The sequence below is a fragment of the Miniopterus natalensis genome, chromosome 19 (assembly GCF_054644295.1).
Source record: "Miniopterus natalensis isolate mMinNat1 chromosome 19, mMinNat1.hap1, whole genome shotgun sequence".
NCBI classification, from domain to species: Eukaryota; Metazoa; Chordata; class Mammalia; order Chiroptera; family Miniopteridae; genus Miniopterus; species Miniopterus natalensis.
The window spans coordinates 25,590,045-25,607,622 of NC_142099.1; the positions used below are offsets into that span (position 1 = coordinate 25,590,045).

At 35.9% G+C, this 17,578-nt stretch overlaps 1 protein-coding gene across 2 annotated transcripts in view; it reads right to left on the reverse strand.

Annotated features, from left to right (window-relative positions):
* The window catches only part of RPS6KC1 (ribosomal protein S6 kinase C1), a 110,513-nt gene that overhangs the window by 69,539 nt on the left and 23,396 nt on the right, over positions 1–17,578 (reverse strand). For both annotated transcript variants that reach the window (XM_087827858.1, XM_087827857.1), the window contains 2 exons: positions 13,038–13,131; positions 537–899 (listed from right to left, as the gene is read on the reverse strand). In XM_087827858.1, the coding sequence (XP_087683984.1) occupies positions 537–899; positions 13,038–13,131 (457 nt within the window). The remainder of the gene's footprint in view (positions 1–536; positions 900–13,037; positions 13,132–17,578) is intronic.

A 17,578-nucleotide genomic window follows, 5' to 3' on the forward strand; every position in this document is an offset into this window, starting at 1 on the left:
AACTGATGCTTAATAAAAAGGTGAGTTCCACGTAGCATTCAGCAACATTCAACTCCACGTGCCCCATGTCACTCCCATTCATTAGCTGAGAATTTACTGCAGCCAACGAAGAACAAAATAGCAAGTAAATCCGAGAACCTTTTACACTCTTAGTTTAAAAGCCCATCTCATCTCCACTCTTCAGGCCACTGAGAGGTAATGCACTAAACAATCTCTGTGAACACTCCTCAGAGAGGTGAAGGCGGCAGAATATTGGCCATGTCAGGAAAAAAACACCCCAAAAAACCCACATTATTATTTATCATAGAGACTTGATTTTTTAATCCTATTTTGTTGTTTGATCAGAATGGAGAGTTAAGTACATCTGATACTGCATGTAACCAGAAGAACGTATCCATATTTAGGTCATTTAATCTCTAGTAACTTCTCATTTTCAGTCCTGCTTTTACAGAGGATTATATGTAAGATACAGTTATATGTATACACCTTTTTCCCAGACATCAACATAAGAAACATTAATATAGATAAAACTGTACCTTGAACACCTTCTAGGAGTAAATCAACTCCCTTCCTATAAAAATCAGAAGCAGCTTCATAGTCGTCTTCTTCTTCCTTTTTCAGAGCCAGCTTTATTAATTCTCCTGCCTTCTCCAAATAACTTCTCTTGCCAAGCTTGGATTTTAAACTGCCAGGGAAGATGCTACGAATTTCCCGCTCTTCTTCTGTTTTGTTCTGCTCGCTGTCATAAGCAAAAGCCCCTAGTGCCGAAGGATCCGAAGAAAGATTGAGACCAAAAGTTCTGATGGGAGAATTTTGATTGGAAGCCATTCCATCATCTAACTCAGCAAGAGAATCCACATCAACAGTAAGGGATATAAGGTCACTGTCACTGGAGACGCCTGGAATACGATCACAACAGTAAACATATTAAATTGAAAATCAGCCGAAGGAATACAAATCATGCCGACTATTCATTTTTTCACACGATCCAAGTCACGTAGGAAGGCTGTAATTTACTGATGAAGCTGGTATCTAGGAATTTGTTTCAGCTGAGTTCATGCATGTTTTCAATATTTTTATTATTTTATTTATTTGTTTGTTTGTTTGAATCCTCAGCCAAGGATGTGTTTATTGATTTTCAGAGAGAGAGAAAGGGAGGGACCCTGGGAGAGAGAGAAACATCAATCGGGTTGCCTCCCGTACTCGCCCAAAAGGAAATCAAACCTGCACCCTAGGTATGTGCCCTAACTGGGACTGAACCCACAACCTTCTGGTGTACGGGACACGCGACAATCAGCTGAGCCGCCCAGAGAGGGCAGTTCGTTCATTTCTGCACTGCCTCTCGAGAGCTCTGGAAGACCATCTCCTTGCCTTAAGTATCAAACTAAAACTGAAGACAAGTCTTTATCTAGCCTTGGCGTCAAAAAGAGCCTGTACCACAAGATCTTGTAGACCACTTTTAGAAAGCGGATGCCTGCACACACAGCTGCTGTGAACAATAATATTATGACAAAGGGAAAAGAGTAAGAGCTTTAGAGTAAGTAAAAAAGAACTTTTTGAAACCCAGATCTTAACACTTATTGTGACCAACAGCAAGTTACTTAACAGTATTAGTTAATGCATATGAAGCATAACAGACTATCATCAAATTATAACTATTATAGCAATTATATAATAATTATTTAACTACTAGACAATATATACATAGGTGTGCTTTTAGGTCACCATTGATATCTGGAAAATGTATGCCATTTACTGTGGATTTTTATAATTGAATTTTTAGGAATTTCTGTTTCAGGCTTTTCCACAGCTTTTGGAGAGAGTTTTGCTCTATATTCATAACTTAGTTTTCTGACAGAAAATGAAAAATAAGTGCTGTTAAAGGTTTTAGCAATGAAAATTATTTCTTCCATTTCATATAACTGACTTCATAGTAAACGAACATGATCTACAATAATGGCTATTAAATTTTTTGGTCTCAAAAATCTCCCTTTACATTCTTAAAAATGATTGATGACCTCAAAGGGATTGTTTATGTGGATTTGATCTGTATATATTTACCAATCTTGATATTTAAAAATCAGACTGAAATTTTTATATGAAACATTAAAGCCCATTATATGTTAACACAATTTTTGTTTTAAAAAAGCTGTATTTTCCAAAACAAAGAATATTTAGTCAGAGAAGTGGCACTGTTTTACATTTCTGCAAATCCTGTTAACAGAAGATAGCTAGATTCTCATATCTGTTCTGCACTCAATCTGTTATCAGATGTTCTGGTTGAAAGATTTGAATAAAATGTCACACAGATAGGTAATTGAAAATGGGGTAAATATTTTAGAAACCTTTTAAAATAATTTTGGACACTGTCTTTTAATACTACACCAAAACTTGACAAATGGTTGTTTCTTAAAGCTTAGTTGCCATGTAAAACATAAATTCCTATCATTGAAATTTCTGTTTCTGTTACACTCAAATCCATTGGTCTGTCTTACATACTGAATCGACCTTTTCATCCATCCTGAGTTTGTAACATCAGACATTGGTCATTTTGAAAATACCGGTTTCCAGAGTTATACAGATCTTCCAAACAGGGACAAGTTTCATATTACAATATCACCCCAAAACCACATTTGTTACTATCACCACCAATTTCACCAGAAAATTCTATAAGTATTGGGAAACTGTCAAGTTCAAAGCGGAAGACACAAGTTCTCCAAAATTCTAATTTGGGGTTGCAAACTTAAATTTTATCAGTGGCAACAAATACCGTCAGTTGTTTTCCTTCAAGTGTCAGCTTGCTTTGGTCACTTTCTAAAAAATATGTGTCAAATTCCCAAGTCTGAATAATGATAGTTTGTTTGTCAATCATCGTTTCAAGCAAATATGGTGTTCCAGGAAAAAAGCAGCTAGTTTCTGGCTCGAGCTACTGCTCAAGAACTTTTCCTCAACACAACCATGGCAGTTCAGTATGCAGAAGTGCTCTATGTAAACTTCCATTTCATCACACAGAATGGCAAAAAGGCATGTACTCAAAGACTGAGATTTAATATGATTAAGTTCTTACTACTTCTTCAAGGACACAGCACTGGCATTTCTACAAGTGTGTGCAATGCTTACTGTTACAGGCTGGTGTCACTCTCGATTCACACTCAACACACTAGTTTTACCCGCCACAGTTTCCGTGTCATCAGGCAAATATCAACACAGGGCAAAAAGCAAATAGTTTTCTAGATTATTAACAAAACATTTCTGCCTTGGGGACCCCCTAAAAAGATCTCAGGAATTCCCAGGGGTCTGAAAACCATACTTTGAGAGCTACTGATCCATATCATTAAAAAGATTGGCAATAGGGTTATGTAAAAGTTAGGTTTGGAAACAGCTATGAGATCTGCATCATTGATTGCCAAGTTTCTCAGAAAAGTAAATACATTAAGAAGGAAATTATTTCCTCAGTGAATCAAAATTAAAGGTGGATTAGACTCTATAATTCTAGATGATCAGAGATCAACTAACTTTTTTGACAGCCAAGTGTGAATATTTTAGGCTTTGTGGGCCATCTTCCACGACTAATCAACACTGCTATTATAGCACAAAAGCAGCCACAGACAATACATGAATAAATAAGCATGGTTGTGTTCCAATAAAACTTTATTTATGAATGTTAAAATATGAATTCCATATAATTTTCACATGCCATAAAATAAAATTCTTTTGAAGTTTGTCAACTATTTAAAATATAAAAACCATTCTTAGCTTTGAGGTCATATAAAAACAGGTGGCAGGCCAGATTTGGCCCACAGGCTATAATTTATCAACCCCTGTTATAGACTCAAGTTGTTTATTGCACATCAAATAAAGTAAGTTAGGGTAAAAACATGTTACTGGCAGCTAAACTCAAATTTCAAATCAGTTTTAGATACAACTTTGGCACCTGTCAATATATTCTGTTTTCAAGGTTTTTCTTTCAAATCCTCAGAATGTCCATAAAGAACTAATTTTGAGGTACAAACTTCCAGTTATAAAATAAATAAGTCAAAGGGATGTAATGTACATCATGGTGACTATACATAATACTGCATTGCATATTTAAAAGTTGCTAAGAGTAGATCTTGGAAGTTCTCAGCACAAGAAAAAAATCTATAACAATGTATGGTGAGAGATGTTAACTAGGCTGACTGTGGTGATCATTACGCAATACAGTTGACCCTTGAACAACAGCAGCTCCCACCTCCATGCAGTTGAAAATACACATGTAACTTCTGACTCCCCAAAAAGTTACCTACAGTCCCTCAGTATCCACAGGGGGTTGGTTCCAGGATCCCTTGCAGGTAGCAAAATCCACAGATGCTCAAGTGCCTTATATAAAATGGCATAGAACATGCATACAGTCATCCCTCTGCATCCTCAAGTTCCCAACCGTGGATCAAAAACACTGTTTTCAATCCACAGTTGGCTGGACCCACAGACACAAAACCTGGGGAATATGAAGGGCCAACTGTACATTTATTAAAATAAATCTGCATATAGTGGACCTGTGCAGTTCAGACCTGTGTTGTTCAGGGCCAACTGGGTGTACAAATATTTATTCCATCATTATGTTGTACACCTGAAACTAATTAATGCTGTTATGTCAGTTATAACTCAATAAAATAGATATAGATAAATAGATGAGAGACAGAAATAGAGATGATAGAGATAAGAGAGATAGAGAGATAGAGAGATGATAGAGATAGAGACAGAGATATAAACAGACAGAATTAAGTTCATTCTGAAAAAGCAACAAATTTCATTAAATGCATAATCTGAGATGAAATTCATTGGACCTAGTGGAAATCTCTTTTCTCTGACATTTCAACTGTACAGATAGTACTTCAAAATCAAAATCTTTCCCAGCAATCTACAAAATTATCTACTGTTCTGGAAAATATACATAAACTTTATGAGATTTTAAAAATAATTTTTAAATATTTTATGTATTTCAATGAAAATTTATTTCCTTAAATGGTGTCATTATATAACCTAGTCCACTGAAAGTAATAAACAAATAGACCAACTTCAAAATTTTTTTCTGGTTCATACAGCTAATCACAAGAAAGGAAATGCTGTCAGAGATCTTTTGTTGGCTCTCCCGGGTCTTGTCACTATAACCTTCACACCATCTATCACATGGTACTGTCTTATGCTTTGCCTGATTTTCCTTTCTAACGAGAACAATAACACCAAAGGGCAAGAGGGTAAAGTTATGTACACTCGGTTTTTTGGCTTTTGAACACAAAAATCTACTGTCATAGTCATATTTCCTCTTACCTTTCCAACCTTATTTTATTAGCAAAGGAAACCGGGGTTAAATGAAATTAGATCAGAAAAGTAAGACCATCAAAATACCTAGGGAGAAAGTCAGATAGCAAAATGAAGTAAGAAATAAATATTCTATACAAATTATTTCAATTTCTATCTAATTCTAAATGAAGAATCTTTCAAAGTAAGCAAGCAAATAAAAACTAGCAGGTTAGGAAGAGGAATGTCTTTAGCCTAACTGGAGAAGCAAAGAGAAACAAATAAGACTGCTTCTGGTTTAACCTTGTTGGAGGACAGTTTGGCAATGCATATCAGATGCAAGAAAAGGTGAGTATCCTTGACCAAGCAATTCAGCAATTTATATAAAAGCAATCAGGTATGAAAAAAGATCTACATATGACTATCTACCACAAAAATTAGTGAAAATTTTGCAGTAACAAATTTCTAACAATAGGAGATGGCGGTTCATCCCAATGATAAAATATTATACAGCTATTAAAAAGTATGTTATAGAAGCATGTTTAATGCTACATAGTATTCATGTTCTATTATGCAAAAATGACAAACTGCAAAGCAGTATGCAAATACATACTATAATTCTAATTTAAAAACACAAACACAGGTACACTAAACACTAGAAGTAATTTTCTCTGTCTGGTGGGATTACAGGTGATGTTAATCAGATTCCTTGAATGTGTATGGCAAGCCCTTGAGACTCTGAACATGAAGAATATCAAAGGAGATGCAGCGAGGACTAAATTTGGGAATTTGAGAATTAGGATGTTATACAGCCATTGTTTAATGACATGCTGGCCTGTATGAATTATTCAGCAGCCGGTGCCCAGGAATTCCTAACTTAAGAGAGAGGACAGAAATGATATAAAGACAGATCTGTTTAAAGCAAACTAACCCTGACCCTTACCTGCCTACCCTCTTACTTTAATTCTCCTCCCACGATGCACCCTTCCACAACTAAAAAGCCTAACCCTCTCACATCTTTTCGACCATCCACTGCAGTGAATCACCTTTTCCAGTATTCTCTGACACTTTTCTATATTTAAGCAATTTCTAAACTCCCTTCTTCTCAATGAAGTATTCCCCAAACAGCTCACGAAGAGAGCACTCCCTTTCACCACCACAGCAATAAATCATATATATATGTGTGCGTGTGTGTGTGCACATATGTACATATATTCAGTACCTAGTTTATTCCTCTTAAATCCTTGATGTACCTACTTCACACAGTGCTTGCTCAAGTCCTGGAAATCAGAGTCCTGTCATTCAACCTATTTTATACAAATCTAAATATCCCATGAAGTGGAGACTAGCTCCTATAACCCAGGAAGAAAGTTAACAAGTAAGATACAGGGAGCAGCAAAACAAGAAGTTCTCAGTTAAAGTGAGTAGGAAGAAAACTGTGGATAAGGCAGAGCAACAACTGACAATACAGAGACTATTTGTCAAAAGTTAAACCAACCTGAAGGCAATCCACGTTTAAAGGGGCCCTCTAGGCCATCATCAGAGTAAAAGGCGCATCCTCCACCCAACGCCGTCACGTCAAAAACCGAAGCCTTTTCTGGAAGGGATGAGGGCAGGGGGTGGGATGGGGAGTCAAAGGTTCTATGAAAGCGTTCTGCCTCCAGATTCATCTCACAGACATTCAAGTCTCAGGGCTATTAGAGGGCCCCAGGTGACTGGTTAAAAAGCAGCTACAGATATGAGGCGTTTATTTAACATCCTAGTCTACCTACCTACCCTCACCTTCTGTGCTTTGAACTGCTCAGAGTAGGGCAGTATAGTGCAATCTGTCTAGGACACCATCTCTGAAGGACAAGCACCAGGGGAAAAGGTTGAGTTGCCACAGAATAAATCTTTATACTGTAATATCAGAAATCTGTATTTGAAGACCATCTGCAAAAAGATGTCAGTTTTCTTTAGAACAACAGGTGGTCTCTCATGGTCGACTATATATAAAATACATGGCCTCATTATTATCAGCTGATAGCTCTCACCGAGCCCTGAGGTTCATATACTGCCAGTCAACGAAAGGGAATCTCTCCTTTTCCTAGGAGCACACACAAAGCCAGATACCTAGCCAGCGGAACAAAGGTCACCCTGAGCTGGAAGAAATACGTACCAGTCTCCATTAAGCAACAAGCCCTTATAAATATGATTTTAAGTGAATACCTAAGTCTAAAACTAATTAAGATTCTGATGCTAGTTAAGATTCCTGTACTTAAAAAAAAAAAAGATTCCTGTACTTGATTACCAACTCATCATTTAATAATCGCTACTGCTACTAAAATAACCATTCCTTTGATGTTTCACATTTTTATAATGTCCTTGGAACATGTCTATGCTTCACCCTTGAAATTTTATGAAGAGAGCATCAGAATATCTGCTGTATATTTGGTGAAAAACAGAATGAGCTCAGAAAACAACATATTCATCACAATTACAACCCTAATACTGTTATCTTATCATGAACAACAAAGATCTATGAGTTGGCTTCCCTTTCTACCTAATGAACTTTCTCGCTGCTCCTTCCATAATCTTCTCTGCAAATCACACCTATTTGTTACCAGCACACAAGCAGCTCACACTGAGCTTTCTGTACCAAATACGCATTCTCACTGTCCTCCTCTCCATAAAATTAAACCTCTTCAGTTCACAAAATATAGTCCTGTGACTGCTATTCAATACCTGGAGTGCCCTGACTGCCATAGGCACATGGCTTACCTTCTCTGAAATTCCAATTTTAATTGTAAACTAAGAGATCTAACTCTAAAACCCATTCCAACATATAACTTTATTTGCCTCACCCAATCCCCAAAGTTCTAGTTCAACATTATCCTCAACAGCCCCAGGGTTTTAAGAGTCAATATTTATAATTTATATCATTTGTTTTACATACACACATACAATGACCCACTCTCATTTGTGTTTATCTTGAGAATAATGACCTATTCTTTTTTTCCTATTTTAAGGTCCCCTACCAAAGACAATTCAACTAATAAAAAACACTGAATAAAATTTAAGAGAAAAAGGAAATTCAAACTGAAGAAGCTTATTCTAAATAATAGAGAGCCCAGACTAATCCCAGTAACAAGATTTGGAGTTCTCATGGTGCCACCTAGTGGACATTTGCTATAAATTCCTCTTAAATTTAAATTACTTTTCATTAGACTTTCTATACTTGTCATCTTACACTACATGTAGTGTATAAATTTTAAATTTGCCTTAAAATATATTTAGGTTATTAAATAGCCAATAAACTGAAGAATATTACTTTTTTAAATGATCTTGTCTCAAAGCATCAACTTTAAATCAACTAAATGAAAATAATACAAATAATAAAAAGTAAAAGAAAATATAATAAAAAGTTATTTTAAAACAGAAGAATTTTTTCTAACTTATATAACTATATCCCTTTCCAATTAGTCCCCCTAAAATAATATAATGTTGATTACATTTAATTTCTTAAATATAATCAGCATTATTCTATTTAACACATATTAATTACAATCTTCATGTTTATCTACATAATGCAAAAAAGTATTACCCTACCATGAAATAAACACACAAATCTTGGGCTGAGAGTTATTGTACGAGTTCCCTTACAGAGACCAGCAATAGATGCCATTCCCTTCAAAATGTACATCTCATTTACTCTAAAATGGCTAATTCAAGACAGCATAATAAATCACTTCTGAGTCTACAATTGTTAGAATAAGCACTTATGAGCTCCTAATCTAAAATTTACAGGCAAAAAAAAAAAAAAAAAAGAGGTAGATTTAACTACTCCAGGAGACATTTAAGAATAGTCACTCTTAAGATCTGCTACATATTAGATGTTGATCTCTCAATTTGTATTTGTGGTTATGATTAACTAATTATTTTCTCTTATTTGCTGCATACACCTGGAAAATGTCCCTCCCAAAACTGCAAAGGAAGTAAAGTAATGTATGAGGAAGAGGAAATGACACAGGTTACCAGATGAGACTATACCAACATCAAAGGCGCCAATATCAAGGCCAGGATGGCAGTAAAGCAACCTACATCCTTCCAACAGGCCAACAGATGAGAGAAACATGTCAAGGAGCTCAATTCCCATGCATCATTTTGGCCAGGTTTCCACAAATGTCAGTAACTCTATAGCTAAGTTTAATGCAACAAATGATGGAAGTTTAAAAAGGAAATAAGATGTTAACAATCAATTAAACCTTTCATCTTTGAGAAAATATATAGTTTAATTTCCCTGAACAAAGATCAAGAGTAACCAGCATTTCATTTTTAAAACATAAAACAGTATTAACTTTTTATCTAAAAACCTACTGAAGAACTTTATAATTTTCAATTTCATATTAGATCAAATATATTTACCAGTTAATTACCAAATTATTGGTTTTATGAAACCTTAAAGGGGTTTCCTCTATCCCACGGTACTATACAATAATGACAATTTTTTTAAGCCGCTAATCCAGCACTTTATGTTTTCCTCAGAAAACTTTCTTTCAAGGTAACTTAAAACTTGTTGATTGCATTTTTATGGTACTAATAAAAATAATGATCACTTAGCCTCCACATCTGTTCTCTGAGAGGTGATAGACTTGCCATGTCATTCTAACTCCACCTGAAGGACCTTGAAACAGCAGACTATATATTAAGATTTGCCCTTCTGGCTCATTCCACCGGCAAACTAAATCATAAGTATAAAAAATGACTCTACCTTCAAAACACCATTTAAAATACTGCACTCAGAGGAGTTGTTATGGAGTGAATCACCTCCTCACATTTTGGCTCTAAATCCAACCCACAAGCACTTGCCAACCACAATCCCTCTACAACCCTCCATTTCACTGCAGACCTGTGGGGCTTGGCCGGCTGCCCGCTTTCCTGCTCTTCCCTCTCTCTTGTTTGTCTCTAGGGTTTGCAGACCTTTGGTAGGAAAGTAAATCTTACAGTTGCCCAGTGTGCCTGACAATTTCATGATATTTAAAGGTCATTTCCCCTCTTGCCCTGGCCAGGTAGCCCAGTTGGTTATAGCGTTGTCCTGATATACCAAGGTTGAGGGTTTGATCCCAGCCAGGGTATATAAAAGAATCAACCAATGAATGCATAAATAACAGAACAACAAATCTCTTTCTCTCTCCTTCCTCTCTCTCTAAAGAAAAAAATCAATATGAATAAAAACACTTTTTTTAAAAGTCATTTCCCCTCTCAAATAGCAATGAATTTGCAAGCTGTCTGACACTCTGATTTGTATTTGTCAACAAGGTGTCTTTGAGCAGGATTAATTAGCCAGAATAGAGGCTTTTAAAGAAAGGGGGTAAAAACATAAGTATGAACAGCATTTCCAGGTCCATGTTTTTCATTCTTAATGGATTACAGTGTATTTTTGAATGGTACTACAGTTGGAAAACTAAACTACGCCTTGAAAGGATATAATGTCACTATTACTTTTAGGTATCATAAGTCTTTTCCTGAGTTGTTAACACAAATGTTACCCCTAATTTACTTTTTCTCTCATAAAAGTAAATTCCTGAAAGAGAAATCCTTCCAAAGAAAAGCCATTTTTTTGAAACTTCGCGGTTAAACTCTTAAACAACTGCTTTAGATAGGGTGGCCCACAATGCCCAGTTTGTCCAAGCAGCCCTGGTTTATGCCTGTTGACTTATTGTACTTATTAATAGCATCCTCTTAATTCTGAGAAGTCTCCCAGACTAGACAATAAATTACTAACTCACCTCAGCTTTAAGTTATATCTCTTTTAACATGAATACAGCCACCTTTTTTACCCAGAAAAGCTTTGCATCTTTTAGAATAGCATCTCAAGAAAAGTCATTCCTAATAATAATGCTCCTCCCTTTCCCTCCTAGACTAAAGCAAGGGACACAAGACCTCTGCATTGCTCCCATCCCTGATTACTTTACACTAAAACAGGCTCCTGAAACACCCTTCTCTCATCATGGCTGACTCCCACCTCGCAACAAAGGCTTATTATGACTGTCAAAAGAACATAACCATTTCCAGATCAAACAACCTTTGATTCCTGTATCAAAAAACAAAGAGAGCCCAGCCGGGCATGGCTCAGCAGTTGAGCGCCGACCTAGGATCCAGGCGATTGGGGTTCGATTCCCGGTCAGGGCACATGCCCAGTTGTGGGCTCTATCAATGACTCTCTCATCATTGATGTTTCTTGTCTCTCTTCTTCTCCTTTCCTCTCTCTCTAAATCAATAAAGATATATTTTTAAAAAAAAAACAGAGAAAAGCTTTTCTGTCATTTCTAAGAGCTGTACTCCTCATTAAATACTCTCCTACAAATATTTCTAACTGTCCTACTTGTCCTCTACTAGACATCATCAGGTCAGCACATTTTACAGGCAGAAAACACACTCTCCTCCTTTCTCAGGAGGAAGGTATCTCATCTCTAAGGCAACAGCCAGAAAAGGTTATCCCAGAGAAGTTACCTTCCAAGGAAACTAGTTCTAGAAAGAGAATCACATTTGGAACTCAAGCAGGGACTAGATTTTTCAAAGCCCAACAAGGATCTCAGATGAAAACAGGTCATGGAGAATAGATATATTTTCCCCAAAAACATGATGAATTATAAAGTAAAATTATTATCAACAATGCTTTTCTATGACCTTAGCCGATTCACGATGGAGTCAAAGATATTGAGGTCTCAATGGAGGCCCTGGGCCTGAGGTCCCCACACATTACACAGAACACTTTGCTTTTAAGTCAACAGGAGTCACCACGAAAAACAAGAAAATTTAATTACTTCTCAATACAGTAGAACCAAAAGAAAAATGTCTTTAAGTGCATCATCCCATACAATGGATGGGAACTTGTTGCTCCTCCAAATCAAGATGGGACTCTATTGCAATAGGTCTATCTCAATGTCTGTCAATATATGACATCAGTACATATCCCCCACAAAAGCATCACTGCAATGAAATGGCTACTTCCCAAGTTAATTTCATAAAGCATCCTCCTCTACTATAAACTCTTACTTATGAAAGAGATTAAAAAATATTATCTAGTCTATGATTTTACCTTTATATAAACCAGACCTAAGTGAAATCAAACAAATCTAATTACCTATTTTTAAAGATTCTCCCCATCCCTGTCCCCAAATCTTTTTTAAATTTCAAAATCTTCCCTGAAAGAAAACTAGCTAAAGAAATCTAAAAATCCAAAAATGTATGTATTTTAAATCTTCATAAAATTGAAGGATGGCTTTATAAAGGAATAAAACAAGAGATTCAGCATTTTTGAATTAAAGTGATTTAAAGTACAAAAATTACTTTGGCTTAGACTCATGTTATTATAAAACATATCAAAAACACTAAAACTGCCTTAGATTTTTTTTACCTGGGTACATGACTAAACTTTTAATGCCAGTCTTGAAATTAATTGTCTAAAAATCAGATGCTACTAAATAAACTTAAGCAAGGCATTCGTATTGTAGAGAAGACAAACTCTGAGCACTCACTATACCACATTTCATCAAATCTAAGATGCCATTAACTGTAGAAAGAATCATTATCTTATATATCACTAAGAAAAAAAAGGCTGTCAACTAAATGCAAGGTATCATCAACCCAGTACCATGCACCCAATACCAAATATTCTTAAATTCCTATGTCCACTTACTTTTTGCAATGTAAATATGATTTATCATCTTCTGCAATCAAAACCACTGAAATGAAAAAAATATAAAATCTCTTACCTTCCGTACTACACTCAGGAAAGCTTTCAGTGAGGGAATCCGAAAAAACTTCAACAGGGCCAATCAATTCAGAACCATCATGAATTATTCCACCCTAAAAAGATCAGGGTAATAGTGTTTCATTATCAATAACAGCATTTTAAAAAATCAGTAAAAATGAACTATAGAAATCTCAACTGGGTATATATAAGGATCACAAAAACTACTTATCTATTAAACTAGATTACAATTGCTTTTTAAAAATCAATAGAAATATCAATATTGGTTCATCAATTTTAACAAATGTAACACACCAATGCAGTATGTTAACCATAGAGAAACTCTGTGAGGGAGAAGGGGGATATATGGGAAGACTCCATACTTTCTTTACAATTTGTCTATAAACATAAATTGCTCTAAAAAATAGTCTGTTATTTAAAAATTCAACAGAAATATTATGTTTATAATAATATGTGGCTTTTTATAAAAGCATATTTTCAAAAATCTCTCAAAAGTACTCATTTAAAAATGCAGAAAAAGAAAACACCCTCCAGCTAAAGAATATTGTTCAGCATCCTTAGTGACTCGTCATTCCAATTAGTGATAAATGATCAACTCCATTAGGAAGTCATTTAATTTTGTCAAATTAAAAACTACAATATATCACACAGGACCTCAGGATATTCCAGAAGTGACTTAAATTTGAAAACCACTTAAATACAAGTAAAACTAAATAAAAATATTTTTATTAAAGAAAATTTTAATAATATAAAATTGATTTCTCAATGTGACCATCATTTTAATTCTATATTTAAGTTTGCAAATTTAAGACTCAAAAGACTATTTTCTCCTACTTACATGTAACCAGAGAATGCTATTACCAGGCAAGTGATAGTGGTATGATTCTATGCTGTGGCTTTATGTACTGCTCCAATCATGAATATATGGGCTTATAATCTTTACATGATTATAGCATTAAAATAATAGCTCTTCTGCTCTTTAACATCTTTCCTTCTACCTTCCACCAGCAGTCCTATGCCCCAAAACACTACTTCTAGGGTAGCAAAACCCAAGGGGAATACAAAACCCCTACTTCCTGTCAGGCCAAGACAAAGAATTCAACAACTATCTTTACCTAATCCAAAGTCTACCTGCCAGCCCTGGCCGGGCTGCTCAGTTGGTTGGAGCATCATCCCATTCACCAAAAGGTTGTGGGTTCAATTCCAGGTGAGGGCACATACCTAGGTTGCAGGTTCGATCCCCAGTCGGGACATGTACAGGCGGCAACTGATCAATGTTTCTCTCTCATATTTTTTCTCTCTCTCTCCCTCTCACTCTTCTTCTCTCTCTCCATCTCTCTCTCCCTCCCTCCCTCCTTTCCTCTCTTTCTAAGATCAATAAACATATCCTCAGGTGAGGATAAAAATAAATAAAAATAATAAAAACTGTTCTATAGGCACTAAAGGGAAGTAGTAGAAAACTATGCCACAATCCTATTTTAAATCTTTAGTTCAAACATTAACTTTTTAATGTTTCTGATTATGAAGTAAAAAGAAAATCTTATTACAGAGCTTCTCAAAGTTTTTGTTCATGAAAGTCAGTCTAAAGGAGGAGTTCAGATGTGGTAGAATAAGCAATTCAACAAACGCTCTCCCCAGAAGACAATAATATAACCAGAGAAAACTGTCTAAACAACCATTTGAGAGCTCTGGAACTTGACCAAAAACATAAAAGCAAATGAAGAAGTGGTTACTCATGAAAAACCGCAAAACCGCAGGTAAGAACTGTGGGAGCCTGGGGCACTCTTGCCTGGGGTTGCTCCCATCTTCCATCCCAGCTGGGTTGCCATGGTAATTATACAAGAGAAAGGCAAGCCTTGAAAACCAGCAGATTCACTTGTAGAGGAGGCTGGCATGATTTTGATTGAAGCACAGAAAAAAATATCTACCCCAAACAGCATCACCAGTAATAGAAGCAATCTCAGTGCCAAACAAATGGCAAGGAACAGCGAGTGGCTCAGGAGGCATAAGTTGCAGCAAGCAAAAGACCAGAACATTAGTCAGACATTTACCAGGAAGATCCAGAAAGTAACACAGCCATAGGGGTTCTTAATAAGTTCTCTACCCATCCATGTAGGAGAGACCAAAGAGTAATTAAGCTATCTACAAATCCCTGGCAAACCATGAAAGATGGTGCATACATACAGAGGAAATTTGATAAGACATCCCAAAGGAAAGTAAAACCCAGGGCAAACTTAAAAACTGCTTGAACTTTGAAAATACACAAAGAGGGCCGGCGGGTGGAGGGGGAGAGAGTAACCAAAGAATTTATATGCGTATATGCACAACCCAAGGACACGGACAATGGTGCGGAGAGGGACTGGGGAGGAGGAGGGGAATGGGTCATTGGGGAGAAAAAGGGACATCTGTAACATTTTAAACAAAAATAAAATTTAAAATAAAAAAAAAAAGAAAATACACAAAGAATCATCAGCCTAAGAGAGAAGCATATAATGAAACAAAGTGTTTAAGTACAAGCAAAGACCAAACGCTGGCTGTCCACTAAATTATGATGATACAGGGCTAATCCCTACTAAATCAGGTTCAAAAATATAACAAAAATTAAAAACTGAGCATAAGTATCAGCAGTCACATACTACACAGTAAACAAACCCCACAGATTTAGTACAGACATGTTAATAAACATACTAACAAAACAATGACAACAACCTTCAGGGGAAAATAATCAGAACTCAAAATTTCCAGCTTTCAACAAAAAAATTATAAGGCATACAAAGAAACAGCAAAAATGTGTAATTCATATGGGCGGGGGGAGCAGTTAATACAAACTAACTCTGAAAAGGCAAAGATGTCAGATTTAGAAGGCAAAAAGTTCAAAGCAGCTATTTATAAATATGTTCAAGTAACTGAAGGAAATCATGAATAAAGAATTAAAGAAGAGAATAATGCCTATGACTCATGAAATAGCATATATAAATAGAAATTATGTAAAAGAAAAAACAATGAAGCATTATCATAGAGCCAAAAGTGGAGAAAATCCAAATGTCCATCAACTAATGAATGGATAAACAAAATGTGGTATGGCCATATCCACTTAATGGAATACTATTCAGCCATAAAAAGAAATAAAATACTGATACATGCTACATGGATGAAACTTGAAAACATTAAGCTCTGTGAAAAAAGCCAGATGCAAAAGGCCACATGTTGTATGATTACACTCATATGAAATGTCCAGAATAAGCAAATCCATCAAGATGGAAAGTAGATCAGTGGTTACTTGGGGTGGAGCATGGGGGGAAGAAGTGAGTACTAATGGGTACGAGGTTTCTTTATGTGATAATAAAATATTCTGGAATCAGGTAGTGATAATGGTTGCATAACCTTATAACCATACTAAAAATCACTGAACAGTACACTTTAAAATGGTGAATGTTATATTATGTCAATTAATCTCAATTTAGACAAAAAGGAAAAAAAAAGACCCAGATAAAAATCCTGGAGTTGAAAGGTACTTTAACAAAAATTTTAAATTCACTAGAGGAGTTCAACAGCAGATCTGAGAAAGAACAACCAATGAACATGAAGATCAACAGAAACTATCCAATATGAAGAGCATAGAAAAAAAAACCAAATGACAAAGAGAACCAGAGAGAAAAGTGAAATAGTATCAAGCATACCAACTTACATGCAGGAGGCAACCAATCGATGTGTCTCTCTCACATCAATGTTTCTCTCTTTCTCTCAATCCACTGATGAAAAAAATTGGCTACAGACTGATAATTTTTGAAGCTGAGTAATGAGTATCGGAAGCTCATTATACTATTCCTTCTACTCTTCTGTATTTTTTTTTTTTTAAATCAAATCAAGCCCGGCCGGGCGTGGCTCAGTGGTGGAGCATCGACCTAGGATCCAGGCGATCAGGGTTCGATTCCTGGTCAGGGCACATGCCCGGGTTGTGGGCTGCAGCCGATCAATGATTCTCTCATCATTGATGTTTCTATCTCTCTCTCTCTCCCTCTCCTTTCCTCTCTCTGAAATCAATAAAGATATATTAAAAAAAAAAAATCAAATCAAGTGGCTACATGGTTATTTGCATGTGGTACCTATCGTGAATGTTTCTACAAAGAAAAAACTATGCTCTTATTGAACACCTTGTGGACTGACTACCCAAAAACCTCCCCTCACTCTATACCTTCATCCACAATCAGAACTAGAAAGCTAAAAGTCACCTGCCCAGACTTCTCTGAAGCTAAGGATAGTCCTGTGGCCCAGGTTCTGTTCAATGAGATATAAGGACTATCTCTAGGTGGAGAGTTAGCTTTACTGCCTTTCACAATTTCTATAAAGCAGTATTCTTCTTGCTTAATAATGTTGCCTTTTTCTATAAGCATAGACTTCACATAGAAACAGCTGTAACTGAGAACAGAAAAGAGCTAAATATTGTTTAATTTTGACTTGGTCTTTGATCCCAAAGATCTGCATTAGGTCACAAGCAGAAGCCAAATTCATCATCTTGGCCTAGTCTAGAGAGTAATGAAA